This window comes from Tenrec ecaudatus, chromosome 15 (assembly GCF_050624435.1).
Source record: "Tenrec ecaudatus isolate mTenEca1 chromosome 15, mTenEca1.hap1, whole genome shotgun sequence".
NCBI classification, from domain to species: Eukaryota; Metazoa; Chordata; class Mammalia; order Afrosoricida; family Tenrecidae; genus Tenrec; species Tenrec ecaudatus.
This window is the reverse complement of record NC_134544.1, coordinates 23,284,436-23,305,346: the sequence shown is the minus strand read 5'-3', so window position 1 is coordinate 23,305,346 and position 20,911 is coordinate 23,284,436. Positions and strand designations below refer to the sequence as shown.

Genomic DNA, 20,911 nt, shown 5'->3' with positions numbered 1-20,911 from the left:
AAACAAAACAGTTATAGTAACAAAATAAAACATAAAATGTGTATCTGAAGTTTTTCTCATAATGAAAAGAAGTAAGACTCAATCAAGTCTTCACTATTTCCATGTATCAATAGAGGGCCTTAAAACCCAACACACACACACGCACACACACGCATGCACACACATACACAATGAGATTAGCTTCACCTGACACCCATCCTTCACTAATACAGCAACGCCATCACATTTAGCTGAAATTTGATGTTTCGATTTCTAATGGTTTCTTTACCAATGGTCTGGCTGAGATATCTACATTTAAATGGTTTGTGACTTCAGTCATGCAGTTAGACATGAGGACCAATTTATTCTGCCTTTCAAGGCAGCGCCTGCCTTTTCAGATGGCCACTCACAAAGGTGGCAATACTTCCGTGAGATTACTACAATGTATTCCTGTTACTGAGACTTTAGCTTGCGATTGACTAATGTAATACTTTAGTAATCAAACTGCTTCCAATTCTAGGTTGAATCACAAGATTGCTGCTGGTAAGACTACATTCTTTGCAGAAAATTGCTAGTAATTTTTATTTTAAGCTTTCAAAAGTCCATGATTCAATCGGTCAGTGTATCAGTGTATAGATTTCACTGTAGTAAACAGTACGTGTGTGTTACATGCATCATGAGTTAGCAGGTCATGGCGATTAAAAACAGAAGTGAAATGAACAGGTAATATCTGTTTCCTCCAACCTGATCACGGCAGACTCTTGTGCTTCCCTAAGAGAGACATACCGCGTAGTGTGTACTTCTTCCTTGCCAAATTGCTGTCATATCTCCTAACTATGTATAGTTCCGTCAAGAAAAGGTTTCATTATGTTAATAATTACATTGACTGCAGGCTTTTTGATGTTACAGTCCCCATACAGAATAGAAACAGATTTCACAGAAATATCATTAAAGCTGTTAACTACAGGAGGAAGAAAAAAATCAAAGAGGCAATCAAAGCAGGCACTTTATTATCAACAAATGCAGGTCGTTTCAGAAATGGTTTGCATTTGAAACGCATTCAGCGAGCCGATCAGCAGCATTGGAAGCCGAAATTTAAGGAAGAATACCCGGCAGTCTAAATCCATCCTGATCACTACACAGAATTCCTTAGAGCCCTTGCTCTCGTTTTTGGAAAAGGACTCAAGACCCACTTTCAAATTAGCAAAAGAACAAAGAGGGAACCCTCCGCTCATAATTCAGGTCTGAACTGAGGATGTGAATTATAGGTCATTATATGCATGTCAGCACATGATGTACCCTGCCCCCCAATGCCACCGGATACACTCTTTAATTTCATTTAAAAAAAGATTTTGTGACTGTTAAATTGATGATGTAGGAACAGTAGAACTCATTGTAGTACACAGTCATTTTGAAAAGACTTTAAATATTCAAATGTTCAACTACATCTTCTCTGGCACTAACATTTGTCTTCATTTTGGACTTCCAGCTGAGAAGCGTCAGTATAATGGCTAAGAGATATCAGCCTCATTCAATCTGATGAGCAGAATAGCATGTCTCAATCCAGCTAAAGATTTTTATCATGAACAACCTGTATTCGCATTTTCATTTGAAAGCGTTTACTTAAATACCCAAGATTTTTAACACCCAATTATTTGGCAAATCATAGTTTATATTTCAGTCTGACCAATTATTTATGGTAGAGAGAAATCAGAAAGGAAGGCAGAGAGATATGAATAGAAACAGACAAGGCAAAGGAAACAATGAGGTGGCAGGGGGAGATTAATTCATACACTCCATATCCCTTCTTGGTCACCTAGCATCTTGTAGAGGCTAAAGCATTTGTTGAATTGCACCAGATAAATCAAAATGCTTTTGAAATACCAATGATTGGGGAAATGAAATGAAAAGTCTTATTTCACAAACATGTTCCAGCTTTTGAAATGCTGGTGTTTGATTAAAAATGGAAAATGCCTCTTTAATGGGGAATTGTTGTCATGTTTCCATCATGAAATAATTAGCAATCACTACAAGCGGCTTGATGATAAAGAAGCACTGATTGTCAGAGCCTAGGGAAGATCTAATCCATGTGGAAGCTACCATGTGGGATTGCTGGAGGGGCACAAAAAGGACCTCAAATCCAAATGTATTTTTTGAGACCTATTTATTGTCTCAAATAGGACAAAGACAAGGCATGGGTGGTTTGCGTGGATAAGGGAAGTCAGCTCACGAAGCCAGAATGTTGGCAAGGATTTTCAGGAAGCCAGCCACTTGAATGACTCATTTTTAGCAAGAGAAGTTGTCACAAAAAAAATTGATCGACTGCAGATCAATATGTTATCATTTTAGGCACAACAGTAGAAGTGGGAATGAGACCATGGAGCACATACATGATGCTACAGACTGCTAGATAGAGTTTACAAGATGGTTTAGGGTCCTTTGACCAAATCAGTTGGAATAGAGATCATGACCATGCAACCCTAGTACCCTAATTTCCATCAAGGACACACCCTAGCAAGGCCCTGAGAGACTGAGCCTCCCTGGGCCGGCCAGGGGAGTGGTAGTCATCCACTTGTGGAACACAGTTTGCCCAAGGACAAAGGTATTCACTGTCTTTGCTTCATCATGGTCAGAAACCATTCAGTGGAGGTTTGACTCATGACTCAGAAATGGGCTGTCCCCATAGCCTTCTGAAAACTCAGTGCTCTGAATTCTCAACTCTAATACAGAGGTCAAAACCCCAAGGATGGAAACCTTGAACCCTACACTTAAAAATCTGTATGACACCCTTGAATATATCCACAGTTTGAGAGATTTCATGAGCAACTTGATGCCAGTGTCAGACATCTCTGGTAAGTAGAGACCAGAAGCCATTCTCCCTGTCTCTGTCTCTCATCTGCAGGTCATCAATTAAAGCACATTAAAGTGATTCAAGGACCCTTGCTTAAATGTGTGACTCTCAACCACCTGTTCATGGTTGGAATTTGCCTGGTGGGTCCTCAAGAGAATGACCTGGTGATCTGATTCCTTGATGATCACAATGAACAAGACCGTGTGTGATGGTGCTTTCACATGTGGTTCCTATGAGTCAGAAGTGACTTGGGGACGCCCAATATCACACTCCGATTCACCTTTCTGCCCTGTCTCCTTGCCTTGCTTGTTTTCCCCTTCCTTCTTCCCCCTGCCTTCTTCCCTCCTTCCTTGCCTTTCTTCCTCCATTCCTATCCCTTTCTCCCTCTCTCACACACACTCACACATACAACATAGAAACAAAAATGTGTCTTCCATGTGATTGGCTAGACCCATTCTTTATTAAATATCCAGCTAACTCCCAGATGCCATTTTTAAGGGTTACCTATTTATTTGTGTATAAGCTGAGTTTTTCAGCACACTTTTATGCAGTTTTTATTGTAAAATTAGGTGCCTCAGCTGACATTTGGGTCAACTTACACTCGAATATATATGGTAATATGCACCAAGATCTCATTGTAAGGTTCTCTGCTATACTATAAATTTATAGCTAGTCGGAAGTGACTGTCCTCACTGCAAATAGTGACATGTGGCATGTCTCCTTTATGCTGATGTAAGTATTTAATTTGTTTTTAAATACAGGTGTTATAGTGAAGTCCCACTGTAATGCAATATTGAAATTCTAAAAGGTGGTTGGTTAGGCTGACATTGATTGATGAGTTACTTGCACTAGATTATGCATCTATTCTGAAATCTTTGCACGCTTTGAAGAAATAGGTAACTTGAATAGAGATGGAGAAAAATTAGATGCAGCTTGCTACACAATTATTGTCCAACTGAGGGGATCAGTGGGGATTATCAAAGACATCTTGGAAATGATGAGCAGTTAAGCCCATTAAGTTTCTTGACTGACATACTAAAATGTAATGAAGTGGAAGGCTGGAGCCGTTAGCGGTATTGATTTCACACTTAATTCCCATTGTTGAATATTTTTGAGCCTCCATTTTTCTCTTTCTCACCAACAGCTCATATGCATCTAAAACAGCATATTTGTAAATAAATGTATTAAAACTTATGTTTAAATATAATTTGTACATATGGATCTTAAAATATATACACATGTGTGTTGGCATTCATATTCACACACACATATATCAGTGTCATGTAATTATACATCTCATCTACAGATATATTTAAAGCTATAAAACAAATGGAAAACAGTAGAAAATTCATGAATTAGAAATATAACACCATTGTAAGGAGGAGTAAGCCTTTGATGGCTTAAGCAAAGCACAAAATATGCCAAGCAGAATTGTTGGAAAGAATGTTTTCAAGTACAGACAGTTGGTTGTTTTATTCTAAATCTGGGACTAGTATTTTATAAGTTACTTATATATGAGGTGGCTTCAAAAAATTCATGAAAAATTGTTATCTTTTAATTCCAATTTCCACAAACTTTAAAAATCTCCTTTGTATAAGATTTAATGGCAGCCCTGTGATATTTCCCAGAATCAAAATATGAGTATGTTATTCTTATTTTAGAAAATTAGAATATAAATAAAACCTACCAAGCCAATAAATTGTAAAATAAATTATCTTTTATTTATTAACTATCATCAAAAGAGATATTTTAAAGAACAGCTCATTCATGGAAAAAGGAAATTAACACTTTAAGCCAATATAGAGTATTGTTTCATTTGAATAAAAATTGATGGAAAACACATGCTGTCCTTGAACTAAAGATCCTTCTAAATTCTATTATCTCTGCTTAGAATTCTTCTCAAAATCAAGCAGTCATTTGTCTGTATTAGTGTCTAATGGCCGTTGTTAGATGCCACTGAGGTAGCTCTGACTCAGGGGTTCAATGCACAACAGGATAACCTGCCATCTGTGCTGATGCCATGCTTACTTCATGCATCTGCCAGTGTTCACTATTGTCCCCAAGATGCATTCTGAATGCCTTCCAATCGAGGCAGCGCCACTGTTGGCACTCTGTCTGATGTGATCTCTAGAGTCTCCACTGGTTCATTTTCAAAAGTACATCCCTAGACCTTCCTTCCTAATCTGTCTTTGTCTAGATCAGTGGTTCTCAACCTTCCTCATGCCACGACCCTTTCAGACAGTTTCTCATGGTGTAGGGACCCCCAACCAAAACAGTATTTTCATTGCTGCTTCCTCACTCTCATTTTGCTACTGTTATGAATTGTCATGTAAATATCTGATATGCAGGATGTATTTTCATTGTTACAAATTGAACATCATTAAAGTATAGTGATTAATCACAAAACAATTTGTAATTATATATTGTGAAATAATTGTTTCCAATGGCAAATCAATGAGATGTTGTCTAGAAGCATGGTCACAGTCTTCATGCCAGGTACTCTTCTGTGGGCGTATCTGCATGTGGGCAGACCCTCCTGGAGACAATAGAGGAGCGGTGTCTCGGTTCCCAAGCCCATGGGTCACGACCCACAGGTTGAGAACGGCTGGTCTAGACCTTCTACAGACCCCTACCATGCAAGAGTGACCATGTTTGGATTTGAAATACCAATGACTTAGCTTCTCCCACCAGAGCAACATGCAAACTGCCACAGAACTGCGATTGTCAGCAGATGGTTATCAGGAAAACAGTAGTGATGTTGTTGAACAGGGTTGAGGGGGACAGTACCAGTGGAAAACAAGCCCAAAGAAAGGGGTTTACTGCCTGATGTTCTGTCATCAACAACTGGCTGATATGCATTACAAAATTGTCAGTAGGACCAAGCACACAGTAAATCCATGAATACCTAAAAACACGTATGCCACCTCCAGCAGTTCTCATGGAATGTGTTAGGAAAATACCATTTTCTGATGACTTGTAGAAACAACACTCAATCAGCAAGATCAGATGAATTAGATTACATAGTGGCAGGCTCATGATTTACCTGTCACACACATCAAACACCTTTTATCTACCAAGAATTATGCATATCCTTGTACATAAGTATTATTATTTTATTATTCTGAACAATGTCAAAAGACATCCACTCAGAACAAAGACTAGCAGCAGTGCCAAGGAAACATCATGCTTATCTTCCTCACAACTATCCAAATATCAATGAATAAACTCACCAAAATTCCAGCTCATAGCACCCTAGAGGACGGGGTCAAGCTGCCCCATCTGTCTCCCTCCACCACAGTCGGATCATGGCGAGTGCTATGGGAGCATGCATGTGGTTATGAGGCTGGAAGCCCGGCTATTCCTATTGCCAAGACCAGCAGAGCCACTCATGGGAGGCAGGGGTCAACAGAGGTTCAAGACAGACCAGGAAAAAACGGTCTAGGGATCTACTTCTAAACTTAACCAATGAGGAGGGTGTGGCCAAATATGTGTTCTTGTGAGAGTGCCTTGAGGAAGAAGCACTTCTCCTAAACGCCTGCTAATAGTGGCCGTGCTGATTCTCATGCAGTTTCCAAGACTGACTGGTCTCCGACGAGGCAGAAGCAGTCCAATCGCCTTCTCTCTAGATGGGCAGATATCAAACCCCCTTCATGCAGGTCCTCTGCTTCACCAGATGACCCCCCTCTGGGTTCTTAATTTTTATGTTGCTTCTTTGGGGGGACATGTATCACGTATATGTTTTATTCATACCATTCTTGGGGCTCCAGGACATTCTGAGAGCAATGCGGCACTCCTTCTTTGCAAAGTTGCCAGCTAATGTGAATTCATGGGTCAAGTGAGGTACAGATTAATTTTCTTCTCTTTTGCACGCTCAGATATTTGAGTCGATTCAAGTTCTGTTCCCCGTTGTATGCTAACAGTAGAGATGAACAGAACCTTCCCCCAAACTGCCTCTTTCCCCACCTCTAACCCCCCCCCCCAGGCCCAATTATATCCCCGTCACCTCGGCAGTTCTCTCCTGCGAAACCATGGTTCTGGCTCTTCCAACATCTGTGAAGGTATCCGACCTCAAGGCAGATGCCCTGTACATTGGCTTATTTTTAAACTGGATCCTCTGCCCTCAGATTTGAACCACCAGAGACCAAGAAGAGATGCAGTCCATTCATATTTTACATGCCACAGGACTGCCCGTATTTGCACTCTTACCTGGCAGAGTCTTGGCTACCTCAGTTTCAATGTATATCATTAGCAGCTAACTCTGCCGGCACATTCTATCTTCTTCGTCTATCTCCCTTTCTCAAAAAAAAAAATGTTGATTCCAAATTTTAAAAGCTTGCTCATTAAATGCATTATCTTTGTGAATGTCAGTAACTGGAAAAACAAGTCAGTCATTTCCTTATATTGTTGAAAACGTACTATAATATTCTAACTAAGCAATATTAATAAACATATTTATTTTTGCCATTTTCTCCATACAGTGAAGCATGTACTTATTATAGTGTCATGATAAAGTGTAATTAAAGACAAGACTCTCAGTATTGTCTCCTAGGGTCCTATGGTGGAAACAGGGGCTTCTTCATAGAAAAAAGACTAGCTAGAACCTCGTAGAGTTTGGCTGAAAAAGAAGGCATTTCTGTGGCACCTTGACCAGCATGCATCTCTGTGGTACATGTCGATACACAGGCATATGCTGGGCAGGAAGGCAATGGCCCTGCTAAGCCTTTCTTTCTCACATAATAAAGTTTTCCAGGGCCACTTCAATCCTCCCCAGCTCTGAAATCAGACTTTTCTCAAAGGAATCACATTAGAGGTTAGATCTGAGTACTGAATTGGATAGTACTGATGACTTTTAAAGCACTGGTTTGGGGCTGTGTTCATTGCTACTGAGTATCTTTGCCTCCAGGTCCTTGTGAGAGGGAGCAAAGCTGAGCAGTGCTAAGAAACATTCAAAGATTTTGGTTAAGCAATTGTGGACCTGTGCTAGCAAATTTCATTAGCAAGCAAACTGCTTATCCTTGATTAAGTAAAGAAATGGTTATGAAAAGGAAATGGAATACTAGAAAGTGAAATTGAAAAAGAAATTGTGAACTTCATTTAAAGGACCCAGAATGGGGCAAGATTTTTAAACGCTGACTTAACTAAAGACAGTGTAGTAAATTGTTCAGCCGGTGCTGTCCATTTGAATTGTAGCACCATAATGCAAACATGTTGTAATTGTAGCTCTTCATTTCTTTCTGCAGTTATTAACAATGCACAGGCAAAGGCAGGCTGTGTAGGGGAAAATGTTCCAGACTCAGAATTTAGATTAAGAATTCCATTCGTTCTCCACCATTATTCTAGTTGCTGCGATTTCTTGACCAATTTCCTCAGCGGCAAAGTGAGATGAGTAATTAGATTAATAGAAGCCCTCTTTGGAATTTTAAAATGAAATAAAAACACTACAATTTCATTGTGTTTTTTATTCTTATTCCATATGGTTCTCTAAAAACAAAATACGTAACACATGCAGTACATATAATTCCTCTGGACATTAGAAGCTGTCATTTTGTTTTGTTTTGTTTTGAGAAAGGAAACTTTCTTACAGAATTCCATTTCTCTTGGCTACAGTGCAAGTACCAGGGCCAGTAGAAAACCTGCAAGCTGTATCTACCTCACCTACTTCGGTTCTTATTACCTGGGAACCCCCTGCCTATGCAAATGGTCCAGTCCAAGGTTACAGGTTGTTCTGCACTGAGGCGTCCACGGGAAAAGAACAGGTAAGCCAGAGACCAGGCTGCAGTGCTTGATTTGGGTGCTGAGAAAGATAAAAAGAACTACCTGCAAGTCCTTCATTCGGTCCAGTGTTCAGCACGTTAATTGGATAGCTGATTAGTTTTAAAACACTTGTTATTGAGAACTCCAAGTAATCGAATTGAATTAGAGTGTCGGGAGAGGTGAAATAGGGAAGGAGATGAAGTCAAGATAAAGCAGGAGCAATATGTGTGCTGTTTAAGAATGCAGAATCCTGGCCCAACGTTTCCACATTTGTATCAACTGGCCTGGGACCAGAAGGCATTGGCATTTTCAATCTCTACCCTAACGGATGGGGCTTTCCACTCCTGTGAAGAGCTATAACCCCGGGAACTGAAAAAGGCAGTTCGGCCTCTGCTATAGTCTCTCTGTGAGTCCACATCCACTGGATGGCAGTGAGTCTGGTGTTTTGAACAAGAACGGACTGTCTGCCCCCCTTGCACTTAGTGGCCTCAGCCCTTTTCTTATTCTGACATATTCGATGCCATTGTGTGCCTCTTCCTGCCATCCAATGAGTTGGAATCCACTCGATCCGGATTCATGCCAACCCCCTGGGTGTCAGAGAACTGTTTCCCCTAGGATTTTCAAGCTTGGGGTCTCTGTGGATTCCATTATCACTAGGTCTTTCTTCTGAGTCATGCCCAGCAGGCATTGATCCTCCAAACTTATGATCCACTGGCTGTTTGCACCATCCAAGGACTTTACCCCCAGGCTACAGATTAGTCAACTTTTTTGGTTGTTTCAGAGCATTTTGCTCTAATAGGCCTTCCTCCTCCTACTGACACCTCTCCCCACATCTGTGGAGAATGCATTTACCTGGAAGTAGTTCGTTAGCATTTCGCGCAAAGTAAGACTGAGGAAGTCTTTAGTGAGGCATGTGAAACTCAGCAGTAGCCTTCGTGTGGCTTGTATATGAGTGTTGAGATCTCTTGCTTCCAGCTTCTCAACTGTATGTGAAGAAAGATAAAAACACTGATAGCTAATTAAGTTGGAAAGCCAGAGACATGACCCATGGGTTATCATTATTGTTGTGTAGACTGGCAAGAAGATTATGAGATGTACGCTTTTCCATGTACACTACATGGTCTGAGTTGTGTGTGTGTGTGTGTGTGTTTCAAAATGTGTTTGGCAGCAGTTCTACTTAGGCATAATTCAAATCCCACCTTAGGTCACAAAATGAACTTCACGAAGAGCTCCTCCTGTGTAATCAGAATATATATGCTTGCTCTCTCCAGAGCATCTTTCCATTCAATCCACTCTCCTAGAAATATTCACTCCTCAGGCATGCCCCTTCCATGCCCTTTCAATACATTTTAAAAAGAATATGCCATCAGTCAAAATGGAGGTAAGCTTGGTGTCCTGGTGCGGAGCAAAGTCCTGGGTCTTTTGAATGAATCCACATAGATCTCCTCCATGACCTTCTCCTCCACTACCTCATTTTCTGAAGTGGTGAAAACAATTCTGACCCACCTCCCCACATGTAGGGAGATAAAAATTGTGGCAAAGTAAGTATCTGTCAGTTTTGAGAGCCATGGCTATATGTCGGCAGGGGAAGGAAGAAAGCTATTATTTCTTGGTGAATTGTTCCATTTGGACTACACAAGTGATTCTCTGTTCCGTGGACTATGCAGGCTGCTCTTTACCTGCCAGGCTGTCTGTGTGGGTGGAATAACCCAAACTGTTGCATAGGTTGGGTAGTGTTCAACAAATCAGAGCTTAATGACTGTAAAAATAGCATGGTGCTATTGTAACAAGGAGTCTGCAGAGGACTGGGGGCTTTAGGGGGGAGTGTGTGTCACAAGTTCGGTTTTAAAGCAACTCATTATGTGAGTAAGAGCCTAATGTTCAATCTGCTACTTGCACAAAATGATTGCCATTTCTGCTTTAATATGCCTTCTTAATAACAGTTTTGGCTTTTTATGTCTCCAGAATATAGAGGTTGATGGACTTTCTTATAAACTGGAAGGCCTGAAAAAATTCACGGAATATACTCTTCGATTCCTAGCTTATAATCGCTATGGGCCAGGAGTGTCTACTGACGATATAACAGTGGTTACACTTTCTGATGGTAAGTCAGTGGCGGGGAAACGTTGCTTTAATGTTTGTTATAATGAGGGCAAAAAGAATATGGCATATGTGTCTATTTTCCATTTTCAAGGCTGACTAAAATTTTCTAGAAGATGTATTAGCATGAAACAGAAATTGGGCTAATTCACCCATATTACTGAAGTCAAATCTGAACTTTCTCCTGAGGCATGTAATCTGCATCAGGCAGGCATTCGTTAGGAGTCTCCAGAATATGAGCGCTGCCTACAAGCTCAAATGAAGTGGTTTCCGTTCTCACTTTATGTCTATAAATATACTAATGAAAGCCAAATTTGTCTCAAAGGGCTGATTATTTTAAGGTGGAGATACTCATATTTGTTTCTTGTTGGGCTGAAAGTTGAGCCATGGAGCTGAATGCATTTCCAGAGCCACAAGGTGACTCGGGGCCAGCGTGTTGGGGAGTTGGGGTGGGAGGGAGTGTGTTCCACTGGTCTCTGTCTCCTCAGTTAGCCCAATCCTGTTCTATAATTTTGAATTTTTTCCACACTTTCTAGCCTTATGAGACTAAGAGAGCATCACTGACCCTGGGAAAGACTCAGACGGGCTAGGGAAGAAGGAGGGATAGAAATGGGAAGCATAGGAGGACAGGGAACCAAGAAGGTTACGTGGTGGAAACTGCAAGCAAAGGGAGGAAACAATGTGTGGATGGTTCTGGAAAACATATCCGCTCTGTATACCTTCGCCTAATTCACAATAATTGAAGAAAAAAGAAAAACCCACAGCAATGTGCAGGTGTATGCACCACTTTGTGTTGGTATGATTCCTTGTGACACTCTATCTCATGGATGGGGGGGGGGGTATTACTGTTGTAAACAGGCAGCTCCCTCCATTTAAAGAATACATATTAATTCAAAATACATCATGAAGAATTCAGCAGTGAATGTATTAAAACGGAGATATGGATGCCTATTCTTCAGTCATCCCTGGGTAAAGAAATGACAGATTAGGCATGTTAACTTTGGTGTTAGAAAGGAGAGAAGTAGCTTTTAATGAACAAGATGGATTCAAGACAGGCATGGCAAGGGAAATTAGAGGAATTAGGAATGGACAATTAAAAAACGTTGGGAAATTGAAGAAAAAATGAAAATAGAGTAGCATGTACCGTGGGCATCCAGGCAGGAACAAAACGGCAGACATGGCCCCATGAATATTTTAAAAAGCAACAAGCTACATCTTTTCAGCAACAATATCTAGATTGATCTGTGTAATTTTATAAATTATTGATCGTTTGAGTTTCAAAAATGACATTTAGACTTGACTCATTGGCCTATCCATTATTCTTTAATCCTGGAATGTGTATGGGTGGATAATTCATATTATCAATACAACAAAGAAGGCACGTGTGATTGAGCCTGCAAAAAGAGGATGGGGAGTAATACTCCTTTACAGTTTCAATTCAGAGAGGGAAAATGAGTTTTATATGTGACACCACTTCAATATCATATTCAGTGTAATTCTTATGCCCATCCATCCAATTCTGCTATTGAAGACAGAGCAGAATATTTATTGGTAGAATAAATTAATTCACAACTTATAATTACAAAAATAAAAGAAAAACAAATGAATTTGAATACTTTACATAATTTATGTAGATTTAATTCACACTTTGAACTGAAATAGTGTGGCCCTATTCTCAACTTCAGTTTTGAATGTCCTAAGTGAGAAAGAGAGATGATTACTCATTAGCTCAAGAATTATATTTTGGAAGTATTGCAGCATTTAGGAATTAAAAAATGTCTGTCACTAAATAAAAATGATTTCATGACCCTAACCCCAATATGCATCACTGTGCGAAATGTCATAAGCCATTGCGAGGAGAACAGAATGAGTGCATGTCCCCTCCAGTGTGAGCACGCTGGCTGCATCTTCACCATCAGCTCATCTCTTTTAGTTCTGAACAAAAATCACTCCCACATTCTTGGCTTGCACTCCCTTATTATCCAGCTCTTTCTATCGGCATCAACCTGACATGTTCAATCACATTTTATAGTCATCTTCTCCCCAACCCTCAGCCATGAAGCATTCTTTGCCTCAGAATTGGTGAATGTTGTAAAAGGGGAGTACTGAGACCCTTAAAGGTGCTTATTTACATAAATGCCTAAAAAGAGACTTGGCATGTATTTTATATTCACGTGTTTTGTAAATGTTATCTTTGCCACTAAGCACACTTCTTTTTGCCCTTGCACTTGTTGATAGTTGCCATGAACAGGAAGCTCTAGCTAAGAGCAATGCCGTGTATCACAGAACAAAGCAGACTCTAATGGCCAGTGTTAGGTGGCCTCTATGCTTACCCATACGCTTAAGTCCATTGTCGTGGTTGTATTGTCGTCCAGCTTACTCACATTTCCCCTCACTTTGTGCTGGTCCGCTACTGTCCTATGATTTCTTTGCTATTAATTGTCACAAGCTCCTTAAGATAAGGGATGATACTATCTTCTTTGCATTCTTAACTGAGTAAATCCTTACTGATTTAAGGAGACAGTTGAGCCTAAACATACACATTTGCATTGATAGTATCGTTAATCACATTTGTCCAATTATATGAATAATTTATTTTATGACTGTACCCCAATGAATCTTTGTTGTGAGACCATCATTCTTCTTTTCACATCAGAGGTATTCATATCATAAAAATGTCTATTGGACTTGAAGACTCATCAAGAAAATAGATGGAACTAATGGAAAGATTTGGCAAAATGACAGAGTTAAAGAGAAACATGCACAAAGCAACCAGATTCTTTAGCAAGGAACTTTGAAGGGGAATAAGGAAATCATAGCAACCCCAAACACGAGATACTTAGGAATAAATATAACCAGAGAATCAAAAGATCTATACAAAGAAAACTGCAAAGCACCACTGTAAGAAACCAAAGAGACCTAGACAAATAGACACATATACCATACTCATGGATAGGAAAATTAATATTGTGAAAATGTCAATACTGTTCAAAGTGATCCACAGATATAATGTAATCCTGATTCAGCTTTGAACAGTATTTATACAGATTAAAAGAAAAACAGAAAAATAAAGAAAAATCTAATCACCAACTTTAACAATAAAAAAGACCTCAGATAAACAAAGCACTACTAATTCAGAATAACAAAGTAGAAAACTTACTTGCTGATCTCAAAACCACTTCAAAGCCACGGCATTCTTAAGTGCCTGGTATTGATACAATGCTAGTTGCATAGACCAATGGAGCAGAATTGAGAACAAAAATGCAAATCCATCCAGTTACAAACAGCTGATCTTTGACAAAGGGTCCAAACATATTAAATGGAGAAGAGAGAGTCTCGTTAACAAATGGTGCAGGGAAAACTGAATATCCATTTCTAGAAGAACAAAATAGGACCTATATCTCACACCATATTAAAAAAACAAAAACCAGACTTGATCAAAGACCTAAATGTAAAACCTAAAGATCATGAGTGGAAAAACAGGGACAAACGTTGGCATTTTAATACATGGCATAATCATATTATCAAACACAATGAAAAGAATACAGACAACAGAAGACAGTCCAGGTGACCGGAACCTTTCAAAAATTAGACACTTATATGCATCAAAAGTTGTATCAAAAAAGCTCACAACCCGAGGGAAATTTTTGTTAATGCTATATTAGACAAGGGACTAATCTAAAATGTATAGAGTAATACCTTACAAGAAAGAGACAGAGAATCCAATGTTAAAATGGGTAGAGGACATGGACTTTACCAAGGAAGATATTCAGGCAGTCAGCAAGCATAGGAAGAAATGCTTGAAATCATTAGCCATCCATAGATGCAAACCAAAGCAGCAATGAGGTATTGCCTTATTTCTACATTAATGCAGTTGTTGGGTGCCATCAAGTTGGTTCAGACTCACGGGGGCCCTATGCCCAACAGAACAGGACACTGCCTGGTCCTATGCCTTCCTCACAATTGTTCTTATGTTTGAGCTCATTGTTGCAGCCAGTGTCAATCCATCTTGTCAAGAGTCTCCTCTTTTCTGCTAACCCCATAATTTACAAGGTGTGATATCAAAGTTAAAAAAGAAAACAGATGCTGGAAAGGGTCCGAAGAGACTGGGACATTCCTACACTATTGATGGGACTATAACGTGGCAGAATCAAGGTGGAAATTGATAAGGTGCTTCCTCAGAAAGTGGAGAAAATAAGTGTCATAAGATCCATCACTCCCTCAGCCTAGTATAGATCTTAGATAAACAAGAGCCACATCACGAATAGATCGATGTACACCCATGTTCACTGCAGAACTATTCACAATGGCAAAATGATGGAGGCAGTGGAAGAAGATATAAATAACTTTGGTGTGTACACTCAATGGACTGCTATGAAATGTTAAACAGCATGATGAATATGCAGAATACCTCATGAGTCAGCCTGGAGAACCTTGTACTAGGTGAAATCAGTCAATCACAAAAGGACTAATCTTGTATGAGACTACTATTATAAAAATTCAATAAAAGGTTTTCAAAATAAACTTTCTTTGATGGTTACCCGTGATGGGAAGAGAATGGAGGGAGAAGACTCTTGGGCTTGAGAACAGACAAGCAGACAAGTGTTACTGGGTGATAGAATGAGGGAGCTTGGCATAAAATGGAGGTTAGGGAAGGCCCTGAAAATTTTGCAAAAGTTAAAGGCAACAGAGGCAATTGCTAACATAAGCAATACTACAATGGTGGAGATATTTTGATAGACAAGTAGGCTGAAGAGTTCCAGAAGGGAGACTAAGAATATGCCCACATAGACACATGAGTTTGATAGAAGATATTTATATATATACATTTACTTTTGCTACAAATATATCTATGAATGTGATGACTTGTACCTGGGATAAAGTTGTAAGGATTTGGGGTTGGGGGAGGGGGACTTCATGGGCTTGAGCAAAACCCTTAAGAGAATGAAAACCCAAGTCTCAAGGGTTCTCAAGATAAATCAACACAACAAAGTTCACAAAGACAGTATTCTACATCTTGCTTTTTAAAATTGAGATCTGTAAGCAGCCATCTAAGGTGGATCTTTTGGACTCCCATCAGATTAAAGAAAAGTGATGGCAATTGAAAGCCTAATGGAAATACTTAGACCACTGGATTAAATGGATCACACAAACTTCTGTCTTCATGACCTTGAGACCAGAAGAACTAGATGCTGCCAGGCTACCACTCCAACTGCTCTGAAAAGAGTCACCTTAGAAGGTCCTAGGGAGGGTAGGAGAAAGACGTGGAGCAAAGCTCCAGAGCATAAAAGAGACTAGGCTTACTCTTTGGATACACATTGGTGGGACTCCAAGGCGATGGCTTTTAGTCACCCTTTAGGTGTAAAACCAAACTTACTCTCAGGGTGAATAATCAAGCATTTTAATCCGAAGGGCAGCATTTGCCCAAAACCTAAATGGAGAGGGTTAGGAAGGAAGCAGGAATGGGTCCAGTAAGCCTAAGGGTAAGCAGGATAACCATGAGAATATATCGAGTCAATTTCAGTAGATGAAGTAAAATGTGTGTGAGCTGTTGGGTGTAAAGTTGATCATCTGTTCTGTCAAACTGACACACGCAAAAATTTGTTTTCGAATATTGTAATTCTTCCAATCTTGGCTTTTCATTCTACTGAGATTTTCATAAAGCTTTTATTTTATTTACTTATCTTTTTACCTTACTGAGCTCTTATCTCTACTGTAGTTCTGTTTAATTGTTTTTCTGGGCAGAAATGTTGTAGTTCATTAATTTCCTCAACCTGTTTTGCATACAATCTAAAAAGTCTGATATTTACTATGAAATTCACCTTCTCTTGCCATTTTATTCCAGAACATGGTCTCATGAACTAATTAATCAATATTAACTAGTTCACTCACAGACTTAATCAATGAATTAACCATCATTGAGAGCCATTCTCTCTTGCATTGAGTCTCAGAATTACGTGGTCTAATTTTATTGGCAAACATATTTACAGAAACCCCATTCTAAGCATTTTTCTTTATTAATCTTTTACCCCCACAACCTTTCAATTTCCCCCCTTTTTACAGAAGACACAGTTAGCAAACAGTAGTGAGCAGCTGAGCTAATTCCCAGTAGCCAGGAACTAGACAGGTGAAATACAAGTGGGGGACATAGACAGATTCTCTGACTCGATGATGAATTCCTTATATTAGTTCCATAAGACACCCAAAAAGGCTTATAATTAAGGATTCATTATTTTAATTTACAAATTGTGTATACATGACAGCACACATTTGCTAAGGGGAGGAATTCAGGTGCCTGCATGTACAGGGATTCATTTACAAATTACTGGGAATTGGATCTGCCAGACAGAATGCCTCATCACCATGTGTTTCAAATCAGCGTGTTCCACCATATTGAGGGGAGTTTCCAGACCAAACACCTCTGATTGGCTTTAATGAACCTATTGTAAATGATAAATTGCCTGACATTTTGAAGAGAAAAGCAATGAACTGCATCCTTCCCCTCTGCCTCTTGAGACAACGAGACATCTTGGGATGACAAATATAGAAAATCCAGGATAAATGCAGATTCTCCTCCCTTCCACTAAGCACCCAACCCTCTCTGTTAAATGTATTTTTCTCTAACTATTATGAAAATTGAAAGTGAGAAGAAGCAAACCAGGATGGATTACTAAATACTTGGTTGAAAAACAGTGTGCTATTAGGGGACAGAAAAACTTGTATAGTAAATAAATAGAAATAATCTATAAACATTTCATCATAAAGCTTTTTAAATGTTTATTTTATCAGCTTCTAGGTTTTAATACTGAAAATATTACTCATGTATCCTAAACGGTGGTCATTCCAAAAGAGATCATTCATATTTATTCTGTGCTTCACTGTAATCTTGACTTCCTGCAGGTGACAAGTTAAATATGAATGAAAACGTAACCGACATGAATGATTGCGTAGCACCTAGCAGCATACCCAGAATAAAATACTATAACTTGGTCAACTTTTTCTTCAAAATTCAATCACCTCTCATAAATTGAATTAGTGTTATGGAAATTTTGTTTTGATAGCATTTAACTGGCCAGAAGTGGGTATCATATGATTACCAAGACATGTAATAGCACCTGGGTATCAAAATGTGATGTTAAATATAAACTAGAAATCTCGTTCCACTTTTAATGATATTTTTTCTCTCAAGATGAAGACATCATTTCCAAACCATGCTTTTAAAGGAATTTTTTTCAAATTTTTTGAAATTATATTAATGCAAAGTCCCGCTCACATGCCCGCTCCATCTCAAGCTACGTTAACCACCACCACTCTCAAGCACTGAGACTGAAAGTACATCAAAGCAAAATAAAGGGTAGGCATTCTAATCGTATCCAAAAAAAAAAAGTCCAGACTCACTTAAGTACATATTCACGTAATCACTCAGTGAGTCAATAATAATGGTATATCCGTTGGAGAATAATTAAAAAGAGCGGTGGCGGCATCCAAGCAACGCAACTTCACAAAGGCGTGGAGCAAGCTCTCTGTGAGCCGGGCTCCAGGCATCCTGCAAGCACTCTGCTGGCAGCCAAGATGCCCACGAGGAAGGTCGGCTCACTGGGCAGAAGGGGCAGTGAAGAAGGAGACCGTGCTTTGACAGAAACAAACCTGTGCTGTGAAAGTGGAAAAGAAGCTAAAACAGGCAGAAGGAAAGGAGAGAATTTCAGATTTAAAAAAAAAAAAAGTGGAGGGGGGAACAAAGGCAAACTGGCCGAAGTGACTGACCAAGAATATAAAGAAGATTAAACTGCTGAAAATGGAAGCAGGAAAAACTCAGAGAGTCCAGCCCCAGATAAAGCAGGAGAAAAAGAAGCCAAGGCTGATTAGGGCTTGTCTACCCTGTCTTAGTGGTGATACATTATTTTCATCAGCTACTCAGTAAATAGATGAACCCTGGTCGTATAGTGGGTATCTCTTGGGTCGTATAGTGGGTGCAAAGTTAGCAGCTCAGGATCTCCAGCCCCTATGTGGTGAAAGAGATGAGGTTCTCTTCCCATCAAGCATCAATTATTCAGAAATGCACCTGGGCAGTCCCATAAGGTCACTATGAGTTGGTTTGGTTTTTAAGTGTTGGTATTATGCAAATGTAACTATTTTAGGAGTTCTAGAAACATTTTAAAGAAAGAGTAAATTCTACTGTATCCCATTTTTTAAACGTTTTATTAGGGGCTCATACAACTCTTATCACAATCCATACATATACATACATCAATTGTATAAAGTACATCTGTACATTCTTTGCCCTAATCATTTTCTTTTCTTTTTCCTTTTCTTTTTTTACATTTTATTAGGGACTCACAACTCTTATCACAATCCATACATATACATACATCAATTGTATAAAGCACATCCATACATTCCCTGCCCCAATCATTCTCAAAGCATTTGCTCTCCACTTAAGCCCTTTGCATCCCATTTTTTTTATAAGTGTAAGCACTTTTTTTAAGATATGAAATCATTTACTGGTTGTTTTTTTGCTATGACTAGAAATTCGTGGGATGTTGAATTGTGGAAAGAGTTGATTACTGTGGGTGTCAGTGTATCATTCCCTGGGTTGGGGTGGGAGTTTTGTATCCCTAATATAAAACATACTTAATGGCCATTTGGAGTCGCAATCATACTTTTGTATGACGTGAACATTTTAAATTGCTTTTCCATGTTATTTCACAGTAGAATTGGGTCTGACACACATTCCTTCCTTGTGGTTCTCCTGTCAAAACTGTGTGCATTCTTAACCATTTGGTCCTGGTAGTCCAGTTTCCTGTTAACTTTGGTGCTCTGTGAAAAGCTGAAAAACTGAATATGTAATGTGGGTGAGGTTACATTGTAAATAAATGAGACTTTCAATGTAACAGCTTATCCGTCTTTGAAGATATTAGTAGTTGATATCCTCTTAAGGGAAATTTGCATCTAAATCTAGAGCTGGGAAGCCATCAAGATTTAGAAAAGAATTGTACATACATATCATTTGAGAATTTGGGTCTGTCTGTTAGGAATTGTTTACAAATGGTTCCTGTCTCTGTACTGATCCTCAAAACAATCAATAAAATACCAGTATTGAGGGAAAAAAATGAGCCAGACATAAAACACGCCTTTATGGTGACCACTTTTCAGAAGATAAAATCAGACTAAGACACACACAACCAGGGCAAAAGAGAATCAGTATCCTAGAAAAGCATGGGCTTAGTTTAACACAAGGCTTAAGGGAAACTACTGGAAAATTCTCAAGTGCATTTGTTTTCTACTAATTCATCAATTTGTCACGGAAACTACTGGGTTATTCATTCACATCACTAGGGTCTCTAGCGATGTGGTAGGTTATGTACTGGGATGCTAATCTCAAAGTCAGAGTACAAACCCACCAGCCACCTCTCAGAGAATATATGAGATTTTCCGTTCCCATGGAGATGCATAGCCTTGGAAGTCACAGAGCAGTTCTATAGGGGGTCTAGGACCCATAATTTACTCAATGGCAGTGACTTATTTGACTCCTATTTCCATTATAGGTAGGAGCCCTGGTAGCATAGTAGTTAAGTCAAACCACAAAATCAGGAGTTCAAAACCACCTGCGGATTTGTGGGAGAAAGACTGGGCTTTCTACTGTTTTAAAGAGTTATCATCTTGTTAAACCCAGGGCAGTTCTACCCAATGGAGTGAGTGCAAGTAGGCCAGGAGTCCAGGCAGTGTGTCTGGAGTTCATCTCCACTGTAAAGCAGGAAGCTGGATGTGGTGTGGGATTCATCCCAAGCATCTAGAATGCACATGAGAGAACACTGGGATTTTTAAAGATTACAGGCTCATCAGGAAGATTTCAAATGGTCAAGTATGTACTCACTTCTACCATGAAGAAGTAGAACCACCAAAATGCAGATAAGATATGGGAAACCTAAATAACATATTAAGAAAGAGAACAAAACCTCACTTTTTTGTTAACAGAATTGACTCACCAACCACTACTTTATAATCCACTTTCATCTGTGCAACAAAGGGTTGGGTGCATGCAGTTAAAATTTGGGATAGGTTTCAGAGCTGATTTTTTTCCCTTTTGCCTTCTTAAGAGTGATCAAGATTGCATTGACGGGATTAAGAAACTTGGGTGACCATTAAATGATCTATTGCTCATAAAATCATGCAGGTCCTGAAATGCACAGTATCTTAAGCCTATCAAAGTGAGAAAAAAATAAATGG

At 39.3% G+C, this 20,911-nt stretch overlaps 1 protein-coding gene across 1 annotated transcript in view; it reads left to right on the top strand.

Moving 5' to 3' along the window:
• Nucleotides 1-20,911, top strand: part of DCC (DCC netrin 1 receptor) — an 824,140-nt gene that overhangs the window by 481,085 nt on the left and 322,144 nt on the right. Inside the window, exons 9-10 of the mRNA XM_075533227.1 lie at nt 8,438-8,586; nt 10,550-10,688. Coding sequence (XP_075389342.1) covers nt 8,438-8,586; nt 10,550-10,688 — 288 coding nt within the window. The remainder of the gene's footprint in view (nt 1-8,437; nt 8,587-10,549; nt 10,689-20,911) is intronic.